This window comes from Sporothrix schenckii (genome assembly GCF_000961545.1).
Source record: "Sporothrix schenckii 1099-18 chromosome Unknown Cont44, whole genome shotgun sequence".
Classification (NCBI taxonomy): Eukaryota; Fungi; Ascomycota; class Sordariomycetes; order Ophiostomatales; family Ophiostomataceae; genus Sporothrix; species Sporothrix schenckii.
In genome coordinates, this window is record NW_015971145.1 from 5380409 (window position 1) to 5393203 (window position 12795).

Below are 12795 nucleotides of genomic sequence, written 5' to 3' on the forward strand. Positions count from 1 at the left end.
TTTCATCGCACTGCGCTGCCTGTTTCGTTTTCGCTCGCCTTCTCTGTTTCTGTCTACATGGTGATATTGCCGTCGTTTGGTCGCCTGGCGCGTTAGTTCGCGCCGGGTTGGTCCCAACAGGCAGTCAGAACAAAAGAAACGGAGCAGGGTTCGAACCACCGGAATGGCTGACACGCACACAAGGACTAGGTCACAACCAGTGTGACGGCGACGTGTTTTCTGCTCTTGTTGGTGGCCTGCGTGTCCTCCACCATTTTACTTCCATCCTGGTTGCTTTCGTTTTGCACAGGCAAGGCGCCCGCTTCTCCGAATCGGTCAAGAGAATGCATGCCTAACCGATCACTGTATGTTGTAGTCTTATATTGTATTCACTGGCATAGTCGTTTACTGCGGCATTCGGTATTTATGACAGGTATTTCGCCGTTTGACTCGATGCATTCTCATGTAAGGACAAAACCAGCGATGCTTATTCCTGACTCACGCAGGCCGACATAAATTTCAGGTGCAGCACAATGCTTCACTTGCAAAGCCATCAAAATCAATGGGGCACGATTTAATCACCGTCTTTTGATTCTGTACGAATTAGGCATTCAGGAATCATAGCCATACCCACCAGGTGGTTGTTTGTGCCTACCCTGCTTGCTACCCAAGCCAGGGCCCTGGAAGCCTGGGCCACCCGCCTGATGGGAAAACAAGACTGACAAGAGGGCACACTAGTTGCTTTGGTTGCAAGGAGAAGAGTGGGGTGGTCAGGAATGAAAGAATGAAAGGCGGGAAAATACCAAAAAAATAATAAGAGAGACTGTCCGGGGTGGGTAATATCTCGTTTTTTATTGGGAATGACACAAGCCGCAGCGAGCGAAATTTTGGGGCGCTTTTTTCAACGACATGCGTATTTTCGTGCGACCGCCAAAGGATAGCAGCAAAGGAATCCAGCATCGGAGCGAACGCCAAAAATCGATAGAAATTGCCGTGATTGTTTAGCGGAACGAGCGAGGTAAAAAGAGTGCAAACCAAAGTATATCAAAACAAAGGACAAGGGCAGGGGAAGTGCGTGATGCGGCAATAACGGTGACGAGATGGTCCACGAATGCGTCGAGAGGAGAGACTACGGCATACATAGAATGGCATAACAGAAACACAGGGAAAGACAACAATTGAAAAGCTACGAACGAACGGAGTGATAGAAAGGATTAGCAAAAGTGGTCGGTTGCGCTTTCGCCGTCGGTCGTCATTCTTCTGCAGAGAAGGAATTGTCCCAGGCACTACAACCTACACGCCTTAATGCTGACACACGCACTTCTGCCCCAGGCCGATGATATAGAAAAAGCCCTCCGCTGGTATTGTCATATTCTACGTCCACGCACCTTACCGCGTGTCTCCATGCGTGTCCCAAAGTCGCCTGTTGTGTTGTGGGTTGGGTCACGGTGAATGCGACGAATTTTGTCGATGCCTTCCAGACTTGCCGTTTTCTAGCGAGTCCCTTAAAATGGACGACGTTGAAACGGCTTCGTTCTGTTTGCAGAGGTTGCTTAGCCCTACACTTGACGAGCGCTTGACAGAACCCAAAGTCACCCGATCCCCCCTCCTCGTCAATTTTACCAACACGAGGGCATCTGATCCACATTCTTGCTCAACGTATCCTACACCGACAGGTTGTGTACGGAATACAAAGGACGCCGTACGGCGTCTTCCTTCCCATACATCTGGCCGAATCTTCCCCAGGGCCACGCAGTCGAGTACGGCTCTGCAGTCGATGGAGAGTTGCGAAAGCGGCGTCGTGGAAACACGGGCAACTTGGAAATCCAAGTGTCGTAACCGTGACGGGGCAGGAGGGGGGGGGGAGACAGAGAGGGTAGCGAGCAAGGGCAGATATGACCTAAGCGCACCCTGCCACCCCTGTTTTAATCCCAGGCTGCCAGGACGCTCTGTTTGTCCCCAATCGTTTCGTTCGGGTTTAAGATGCCTGCCCCTTTAGCCCCTAACCCAGTCGCTTCGTCCATGGCCCTGGGATGTATGGTTGAAGGCACAACTGGGCAGTACGTCCTTTTACACCTCGACCATTCGTTGACTCCGCGGACATTACAAAACCGTCCGTCGAAGACCAAATGCAGAAACGGATGTTTGACTCGCCAAATATATTCAAGACGGAAAATGGGACACGGGTAGGGGATATTGGATCGAGCAGGACAAAAAAAAAAGAACCAAAAAGGCGAGACCGAAGAGACGCTGTTTCAAAACTTGGTAGGATCTGCCTCGCTCAAGGTGTGCCAAGAGTGTCGGAGACGAAAAGGGGAGCAGGGAAAGAACCGCGCGGGAAAGCTTCGACCGTCATTCGACCATCGAGCACGCCTACAACGATCGTTCCGCTCCCATTTGGAGGAGAAACAGCTGCAGCCGCTTTTCTATTTCTCGTCTTAATGCACTTGTTCTCTTCTCTTGGGGTACACCAAAGAGACGACACCCACAAAAACAACCCTTTCGGTCTACATGCTCCTTGTGGTTCTGGCCTGAGCCAAGCGTTGGGACTAAGTCCAACTGGGCCGATCGGTTCGTCAACGTCTGCGTGGTTCAGGTCTTCAGTCGGGGCCACTATGCGCCAAACTGGGAAATGCACGTCAAGCCTCTGGCCTGGCTTTTGTTTTTTACAGGTTAGCCGTGGATCATACTGCAACCTCTCGGTCTTCATCCAGAGACGACAATATGTGTACGGAAGAAGGCAAGCAACAAAGGGGAAATCATGAAAAGCGGAATCTACTACAATGCGTTTTTTTTTGTGGAAATATGATTCAAAATGAAATCTTTCCGTTGCATAGGAAGAGGCCGTGCGATGTCGTGTGCTGCTGCGTGGCAGGACAACATGCCAAGTAAGCCACCAAATCGCGACCAGAACGATGCCCAAATCCGGTAAGGACAACTGGCGAAGCAAGACAAGGACGCAAGGTCACTTGGATGTTGATACTCCCAAGTCAATTAACACCAATGGAGAAGCAAACTGAACAAAGCTTTGTATTTCCGTATCTTACAGCCGACCATGATCGCATCATGGCAGTAATATTAGGCGCTTATGTGAGCTTGAAAAGTCGCGCGAACGAGCCAACAGGCAAAGACAGACAACCTTAATAGTGAGATGCCCGTGCCCAATCACTGGCCGTATGATACGAAAGACGTTCAGAGGAAACTCAGTGAGAGAGGCTCAGAGGGTAGCAAAGCTAGAGTACGCACAAATTACAGATACCGACCCAAAACCGTTCAAAAGCCCCTAAAGTCCATAAAAGGCGTACCATGACCACGTCGTCAGTGGCGAAAATGGAAAATAAATGTGGAATTATCAAGTGCCGTTTTTGGCCGGGTCGCTGTAGTCCATCGGCGGATGCGGGCACCAAAATACGATCAGACGACGGCCACCGCCCGGCAACCTCCGGAGAATGTATGCATGTCGGAAGCTGAGGTACCCAGATCAACGTTTTGTGTCGATGCTCGCCCAACCTGGAGAAAGGAGGCCACCGGAAGTGGAAGGTTTGTGAGACTCGGATGTGGTTTGGTACAAAACGCCACCAGAGCCAGCGACAAAAGACAGACGCCGCTGAAAGGGGCCACTCGATCTATGATTTGCAGAGCGCGCATACGGCCGCATATGTCTGACTTCAGCACGCAGCAATACTGGCGAATGTAGCAGCCAGCCTTTGCCTCTGATCTACGGTCCTTTTGACTCTGTAGCCAAGAGGAGCCTTGCGTCCTTTTTGTCCTTTTGTCCCTTCGTGTCTTCCAGACAGGTGGGAAAACGGCGTCCCGCTTTGGAGGGAGGTGACTGTATGCCTTGTCTTTTTCCCACCCTCCACCTTGTCCCGAGACGTCGTAAAACGAACCATGCCAGGATCAGCAAAAGTACATATAGTGTATATGTTGTGCTGTGTAGTATGCTTATACTACTTTATAGCTACTTATCCAGGCTGCAGATTTTTCTGCATTTAATTGGATCGAGTGGAAAAAAGAAAAGGAACGAGCCGGATGCTCCTTGCCCTCTTTCCCCCATGACTTGCGACCACCCCGTCACTTTCCACCCCCCCTCATTCTTTCATTCGCCCCCTGCCTTGGACGTTGGTTATGTTGGCCTGGCCACGCTCGCAACGACCTCGCTGTACAGCGTATCCGTATATCCCATCGATTTGCATATCTGGTCGTATTCCTATTTTCAGCGCTTGTTAAGCGTCGCACTCGAATCCGTCTCCCAACTTTGTCCTCGTCAGATATGTCCCTTTCATGCCATTTATATGCCGGTAGTGCGGGCAGGTTCCCTGTTTACTGGCTGTTGATCAGTCAATATAAGGTACCAACATGTCATGGCTGGGGACGACACAGTTTTTTTTTTGCCTCTCTTTGCCTATATTGCCAGCCCAATGCATTTTTTGACAGACTGCGAAAACACACAATAATATGCAGAGGACGCCAATAGGCAGAGTACACAGTATGTCGCAAAAATTGGAAATCGCGATGAGGACGCACATTTAACCTGTCAAATGTGCGGGAAATACGAGAGACGACAAAAAAAACGAGAAAGAACTCCTCCACAGCCATGGAAACGGCCTGGTTTGCAAAGGTTGAAATGTCTTGACGCCTCTCCAGCCGGATCCCTGTTGCCAGCAAATCTTGCAGTGGCCGAACCGATATCCGCCTGTCGGGGGCCTGCCCAGCGACACAGCGGTCAAGACCCGTCGCCTGCCAGCGACACTGCAGGCATTGATTCTGTCCATGTGCTCATCTCAGATTCTTTCTGTTTCTTTTCCTTTCCTTTCCCGTCCAGTTTCGCGTTTCTTGTTTTCGCTTTCCTCTGCTCAGGCTGAAACATGGAGCGAACGCCCGCACATTATGCAGGGAGGGCAAAAGGGAAAGGGAAAACATAGCAAGGGAAAACAAATGTGGAAGTGCATCATGCATCGTTGGTGACAAAACGACGCGAATGTCAAAAGATGGCCTCACTGCGCAAAGTAATCCAACAGTTGAAATTGAAACCGGGAAATCAAAGACTCATCTGGCGTCGGCAAGAGGTGAGGTCAAAATCCGCTAATCTGGAAGGAACATGGCTGTGCGACAAGGTTTCCGCCTCCCTTTTTGCATCCCTTTGTATGTTGTACTTTCCTCCACTGTCGTATTCCCGACGTACCCACACGTGATTTGGCGTGGCGGTGGGGTATGGGGCCAGAGGGGACCAAGCACCAAACGCTTCCTGCAACGCACCTTCCCGCATGCACCAAGTACCCCTGTACCAATAGAGAAAGACGCGACACGGAAAGCGCGACCGGCCCTCCTCCCTGCCACGGCAGGACAGCACGCAATGCATCGAATGGCGTAGATCTGAACCGTTCGCGATTGTTTACAAGAATAGAAACAAACCTGGCATTTCGAGCCGTCCCATCAAGATAAGGGACTTTGCTACTGCGTTGTTTTGGTTGCAGCCTGCCTCGATTGACCAGGTTTGCCTCATATCGTGTTTTCTTCTCTTTCTTCTTTTTGTAACACAACGCCCCTTCTGCGCTTTGCCATAGTTTGGTTGTGTTCCATCTCGCTTGTCGTCCTCCGCTGCCGCTCTGCTCAGCCATGCTTGGCCGGCTCCATGGCGGGCAACCATTACGGCGTATGGCACCAGACGTCCGAACAGGCTGTTCGCCGGCAGCAGACGTCCTCCTCCGGGACGACATTTGCGACTGCGTCGGCCACAACGACCTTTGCCGCTGGAATCAAGCGCCGCCGAGATGACGAGATCAACAGCAGCCATGTCAGCAACTCAGGTACGGTGAACCACCCTGGCTTCGTGGCCATGCCACCACCACCACCTGCACTACGTGGGCCTCTGAAGCCGCCCGGCCAATCCCCATCGACCAAGAAGCAACCGGCCGTGACCTCGCTCCCGATGATGCCATCGCGCCTGACGGCTGGTACCATTGTTGATGCCGTTGATGCCGTTGATGCCGTTGATGCCGTTGATGCCAGCACAGAGTCGCCCTCTGCAAAGCCGACACGGACACCCACGCCGGCACCGTCCTGGCTGCTCCACGGCACGACCGAGTACTCACAACGGCGCGTGCTGAGTGCCACGCCGTCGGCGGCACAGGATCCGATGCTGTCGCTCTCCCACGCTTGCTACGGCCTGCCTCCCCAAGTCGTCGCCAATTTGGCCGGCATGGGCATCCGCTCCGTCTACCCATGGCAAAAGCAGTGTCTGCTCGGCGGAAGCGATGGTGGGACAGCCGGCCGGGGTGAGCTGCTGGACGGAACACGCAGCCTGGTCTATGCAGCGCCAACAGGTGGCGGCAAGTCGCTCGTGGCCGATGTCCTCATGCTGCGCCGCGTCTTGACCTCGGTTGACGGCGAAACAACGCCGCCCATGTCGATTGGCCCGCTGGGGCGAGGCCCGGGGCGAGCCAACCGGCCCAAGGCGTTACTCGTACTTCCATTTGTTGCATTGGTGCAGGAAAAGGTACGATGGCTGCGGCGGGTGGTCCAGGGCGTCTCCTTTCAAGGCGACAGCCTGCGCGTTGTCGGCTTCTTTGGCGGCGCAAAGATCCGTGCGCTCTGGGCCGATTTTGACATTGGCGTCGCGACCATCGAAAAGGCCAACGCTCTCATCAACACAGCCATCGACGACTGCACCATCGGCGACCTCAAAGTTGTCGTGCTTGACGAACTGCACATGGTCGACGACGCTCACCGCGGATACCTGCTCGAGCTGCTGGCGACGAAGCTGCTGTGTCTGGAGCACAGCGTCCAGATTGTCGGCATGAGCGCGACGTTGAATGTAAGCCCCGGCACAAGCCCAGTCCAATCCATGATGTTCATAGTAGCCGCTTCTGACTCTTTTTTTTCATAGAACATCGAGCTGCTTGCCCAGTGGCTTGGGGCCTTCTCGTACCAGACCAAATACCGGCCTGTCCCGATTGAAGAGCATCTCGTGTACGACGGATGCATTTACTCGGCCGAGGCTGCTCTGGCCCAGACAGCCGATGGCAATGGCAGTTTCAGCGCATCACAGGAAATCAAAACCATCAAGCTTCCTTTGACAGCCCCACTACGGAGGATCCTTCCTGCCGAGCACAAATCCCTACACGACCCCGTCACCAATGCGGTGGTTGCCCTCGCAAACGAAACGGCCCGCGCTGGCTATGGTGCGCTCGTTTTTGCCAGCAGCCGCGCTGCCTCCGAGTCGGACGCCCTGCTGATCAGCCGCGTTCTGCCGGCCACACCGGAGGAGCTGGGACCCGATGTGTGGGGGGCCCGCCTCGACCTGCTCGGCGAGCTGCAGGCCGTCATGGCCGGCGGCGGCGTCGACACCAACCTCGGCCACACGATTCTTGCGGGTGTCGGTTTCCACCACGCTGGCATGACCACGGAGGAGCGTGACCTCGTGGCCCATTCCTACGATATGGGTGTGCTGAAGGTTATTGTCGCAACATGCGGCCTCGCCGCCGGCATCAACCTCCCGGCGCGCCGCGTCATCCTGCACAATGCCCGCATGGGCCGGGAGCTCGTCGGGCCGGCCATGCTGCGGCAGATGCGGGGCCGTGCTGGACGCAAGGGCAAAGACGAGCTCGGCGAGACATATCTGTGCTGTCGAAGCGCCGACGTGGACGACGTAGTCGATCTCATGCAGGCTGAGCTGCCGCACGTGTCGAGCTGTCTCGCGGGAGACGACACCGACGCCGACGAACCGGCGCATAAGAAGCCGAAGAAGGACGAGCCAGGGCCGACCCACACAAAGGTAAACAAGAGGCGGCTGCAGCGGGCGCTCCTGGAGGTAATTGCGGTACGGTTAGCAACGAGCCGTGAGTCCCTCGCGTCGTACGTGCGCAAGACTCTGCTCTTCCATGCTTTGATAAGTGAATCGGCCGGGTGTAGGGAAAGCAGCAGCGAGGATGACCCAGACCTGCCGGCCAGTCTTGAGGCGGACGTCGCGTCCAGCCTGGCGGCTCTGCAAGCCACTGGCTTTGTCGAGACGGACGAGTTTGACAACTTCCAGCCCAGTCGCCTTGGCAAGGCAGTCGTGGCCTCGGCGCTCGATCCGGCCGACGCCCTGTTCATCCACGGCGAGCTCCAACGCGCCCTCCAGGCGTTCGTCCTCGACGGCGAGATGCACGTTCTGTACACCTTTACGCCCGTGCACGATGCTGGGAGCGGCGGCATCGATTGGCGGCGGTTCTGGACCGAGATGGAAGGGCTCGACGAGAGCGGGCTGCGGGTGCTGCGGTTCTTGGGCCTCAAGCCGAGCGTGATCAGCAAGATGCAGCACGGCGGCACGCTCAAGGAGACGACAGCCGCGGACAAGGCGACGGCGCGCATCTACCGGCGGTTCTACCTGGCGCTGCAGCTGCGCGATCTCTGCAACGAGATACCAGTGCATCGCGTGGCGCAAAAGTATAACACCCCGCGTGGTGCGGTGCAGTCGTTGGCACAGACCTGTGAAGGGTTTGCCGCCGGCATGATCAAGTTTTGCGAGCACATGGGATGGGGGTAAGTCAAACATTCTCCTCCCCTTTTTGTGCATAGTTCTAACGAGACAGTGCCATGTCTTCTGTGCTGGAGCACTTTGTCGACCGACTCAAAGCGGGTGCCAAAGCGGACCTGCTGGCCCTGGCTCGCATTGCCTTTGTTAAGAGTCGGACAGCGTAGGTAGACCCCCTGTGTCCTATGTTTTATGACTCTCCACGCAGGCTTGAACTGACCAGCAGACGCGTCTTTTGGGAGAACGGGTTCAAGACCGTGGCAGCGGTGGCCAATGCAGACCCGCAGGACTTGCTGCCCGTACTATTGCAGGCACAGGCGAACAAAGCACGGCTCGGCGGTGACCGTGACGAAGCCAAGTTCAAGGAGAAGCTGCTTGAGAAGGCACATATCATCACCGAATCGGCCAACCGAATATGGCGTATGTTCTCTTTCTCTCTCTCTCTCCCTCTTTTTTTTTTTTGGTCGCCAATCGCCACTCCCTACCATCCGACCATGCCTGCTAACCAGTGCAGAACTCGAAATGCAAAGAGACCTTGACGAGGAATAAAGAGACACCTGCACCGCATTACGAAATTACGATTGACGACAAAAATCGACTGTAGACATCATCATAAATTCAGACCTGTTGGAAAGAGTCAAACGCGTCAAGAAATAAGAGGAGAGATTAGACCAATACTCATCCCTTGGGAGTTCCTCATAGGTTGCCATCATAAATACGTTAGACATCACTTATACCGTCTTCCATCGTCCGCCAGCGCTTAATATCCGGGCAACGCAAACACAGAATAGTCCAGTTCATCGCCGCGCATGCTGTGCCACCACCGGCAGTTGCGCCACATATCGTCGTCCCAGCCGCCGACCAGGAACCAGTACTTTTTCAGGAACCATACCTGCGGCTCCCAGCTGCGCATGTCCCACGGGAGGCACGCCCGCATGTCCCGTGCCGAGCCACTGTCTCGCTTCGCCTGCGACGACAAGCCTGCGCCGTCGTTGCCCGTCTGCGAGCCCCAGCACACCAACCCCTCGGCCACGTTCATGTCGTAGCAGAGCTCGTCCTCGTCCAAGAGACACGGCGTCTCGTTGCGGCTGCTGCCCGGTGGCGTGCCCACGCCGTCGGCGTTGTTGTTGGCGGCCACCGCGGCCGCCACCTCCTCGGCCGCCTCCATCTCGGCCAGCAGCGCCAGTGCGCGCGCGCGGAACCCGCGGAACGGGATGACGTCCAGGTACGGATGGTGGGCCACGAGGATCTGGGCGTCGACCGGCTGCAGGTCGCGCGGCGGGGTCTTTCCGGCGCGGGCTAGGTTCTGGCGCACGGCCGTGACGGCCGCGGTAATGCGGTTCGCGCCCTGCAGCACGACGGCGCGCGCCTCGTCGGCCTGGAGGGCAAAGGGGCTCTGCGGCTCCAGCTCCTCGTCGTAGCAGGCGGCTTCGTCAAACAAGGCGTCCGGATTCGCGAGGCCGCAGGCGAGGCAGTTTTGCCAGACGGCGGCACGGAAGCCCATGCGGCGGCACTGTAGGTTCATGTACATGACCGGGACGGGGAAATAGGACCCGGCCATGGGATCCGCGCCAAAGCTGGTGCCATAGATGCCGCTGGGTGGCGGTTGATTGTGGATGGCGCTGGTCAAGCCGTTGGGCCTGTCGTAGCTGCTGAGGGTCAACGCGGCATAGCTGGCCGCGTCTGTTGTCGAGGTGCCAGAAAACGGCGAAGACGATGACGACGAAAAGGAAGTACCCGCCGCTGGGCCCCCACCTGCTGGGCCCGCAAAACGGCCGTTGTTCCAGCGGGCGACAACTTGGCGGAAGCGATCCTCGCGCCGCGAGATGAAAGCCGTCTTCTTGGGTGCGCCCTTGCCCGTACCGCTGCCACTCGTATTGCTTGTCCCGTCGTTGCTGCCGTCGCTGTCGTCGCCGGCATTCTCGACCTCCTCCACGCGCTCGTCATCGCCGTCACCCAGCTCGGCCGTGCCGTCGCCGCCGTCCGCTCCTTCGCCCTCGCCGCCGCTGCCGCCACCGCCCTCTCCGTCCAAAAGAGCCTGCAAAATGAGCCGTTTCTGGTGCGGTGAGAGCGTCTGGACGTATTGTAACATGGCGCGAACCACGGGCCGGTTTTTCTTGCGTGTCTTCCGCGACGGTTCGCCTGCTACTGCTGCGGGCGAGGCGATGGCGGATGGCAAGACGTTTGGTGGCAGCGCGGATGGTGACGACGTGGCTGCGGCCGCCGAGGGCGGTGCGAGTGTCTGGGAGAGGGGGCGCGGCGAGGGGCGGGAAGGGAGTGTTGTTGTGCTGGGCCTTGTGGTCGGCTGGGGCAGCGGCATGGCGGCGCCAGCAAGTGAGGTAGGCTGGGGCCCCGACGCGAAGGTACCGTGTAAGTTCTGGTAGCTCTGGGCGGCATAATATGACGTGGACCAGTCGGGCCGCGAGAGCAAGCTTGAGAATACGCCGTTGCCGTGTTGCTGGTGGCTGTCGGTGCCGGTCATAAACTGGTCGACGTCCACGCCCGGGTCAAACGTCTCGTCAAGGTCGTCCACCTCGAGCACCGTTGAGCCGCTCGGCATTGGTTGTGAGCGGGCTTTTGGCGTTGATGAGGCAGGTGCAACAGCAGCAGCGATGTCCGCCGGCGTAAATGCCGAAAAGGAGGAAGACGTCACGCCGTTGTTTGGTGTCGCATTCGTGAGGAAGGGCGTAAAGCTGTTCTGGTCACTGGAGAAGGGGATGAGCCACGGCTGGAGCATAGGCAAATCAAGAAGAGACTCAGATGTGGTGGCAGAGGATGTGGAGAGCGTGGGCACGGTGGCTTTTGTAGATCGAGATGCAGATGCAGACGTGGACGACGACGAAGACGGTGGAGTAGCGGAGCTTTTGGCGCGGGGTGAGTTTGCCGCGATCGCCGCTGGCAGATTAGAGGCAGCCCAGGCCGCGAAGTCGTCCGAGGGCTGCGCTTCCTGTGCAGCGGCCGTTGCGTCTATGGAGGCTGCTGCGGTGTCTGACGTCGTTGCTGTCTCTGGCGGCAGCATGTTCGAGGAGATCAAGCCAGATATGATGGGCTGGAAGTCGGGCAAGATGCCCGTCAACTCGTCCAGGCTATCGGCCAGCGAGGGCGCTGTACCGTCTGTGTACGGTCCAAACGCAGGTTGCACAGTCGTATGTGCAGGTGCAGGTGCAGGTGCGGGCACTGGCGTCGATGCGGCAGCGGCCGCCTCGGTTACACTGTCGCTAGCTGATGGATCGTAGAGGATCTGCTGCAGCAGAGCCAGCTTGTGCTTCCGTTTTTCCCCTACGGCTGGCGTCAGCAATACATCCCAACATATCCCACTCGTGCTGGGACTGCATGGGACGACACTGTGCAGATCAAGGAGGGTGCTTACGATAGTTCCGCGAGGCAATGCGGTTCTGCTCCTTGCGGTGTTCGCTGTTGGCGCCATTGGGCGTCTTTGTTTTGGACGCCTTCACCGGCTTGTTGGCGGCAGACGCAGCCCCCCGGGTGCCTTTGGTCTTGCCCGAGGCGGGGCCGGTGCGACCAGCGGACCGCACACCGGACTCCGGTTCGGACGGTGACGCAGATAAGGCGTGTGGCGCATTGCCAGCAGCCGGCAGTGAACTGCTGTCCATGAGGGAAGCCATGGCTGGAGCCGCGAGGGGATGCTGGTGTGCTGGTGTGCTGGTGTCCTGGCGTGGGCGTGAGAAGCGTGGCTTTCAATGCGGCAGAATGGACAGCACGACATACAAATATCGGAGGCTGGGAAGGCGACCGCTGGCGCCTGGTCGGTGTGCTTGGTGATGGAGAGGAGGATGCGTTTATCGCGAGCGTCGTCGATGATGCGGCTGTGGGCGATAGAAAAGTGGGGCAAGGCGCGGCGTCAGCGCAGAGGCCTAGAAGGCAGGAGCAATGGACAAGCCGCAAATCCAATTAAGAAGGCAAGCCACACGCCGATATACAAAGGAGACGTTGGGTGGTGGCAGAATATCATAAAGTCAGGAACAGCTTCCACGTCAATTGCGCTCGATTTTTTGCGGCCGATGCTTTGGTGGCTGTTGCAAGGCTGAGTGGAACATGGAACGGTGTTAGCCGTTGCGTGCTGGCGTCAGCAAATCCACGCCGATCGCAGGCGTTTAGTTTGGTCAAATTTACTGCGACGTAATTACGGAGAACTCTGATCTGTTATCTGTTTGTAGGCCAATGGCAAAGAACACAACAGTACAAACACATTTTCCTGATGAAGTATATCTTTACTGCTGGGTAGTAGGCAAGCAGATGTCCTTGTAACGTCAAATGCATTTTTGATTATATGCTCG

General features: G+C 56.7%; 2 protein-coding genes across 2 annotated transcripts; one reads left to right on the plus strand and one right to left on the minus strand.

The window, feature by feature from the left end:
* Positions 1–5614: 5614 nt before the first annotated feature.
* Positions 5615–9046, plus strand: SPSK_08391 (DNA polymerase theta subunit; the record flags this gene model as incomplete). The annotated part of the gene is made up of 5 exons (XM_016734990.1): positions 5615–6796; positions 6869–8505; positions 8556–8660; positions 8706–8917; positions 9012–9046. 5 exons carry the CDS (start codon positions 5615–5617, stop codon positions 9044–9046), a joined length of 3171 nt encoding a protein of 1056 aa, XP_016588424.1.
* A 211-nt stretch (positions 9047–9257) lies between these two features.
* SPSK_08481 (uncharacterized protein) lies at positions 9258–12123 on the minus strand (the record flags this gene model as incomplete). The annotated part of the gene is made up of 2 exons (XM_016735077.1): positions 9258–11776; positions 11868–12123. The coding sequence occupies 2 exons, from the start codon at positions 12121–12123 to the stop codon at positions 9258–9260; spliced, it is 2775 nt and encodes a 924-aa protein (XP_016588425.1).
* Between the last annotated feature and the right edge of the window lie 672 nt (positions 12124–12795).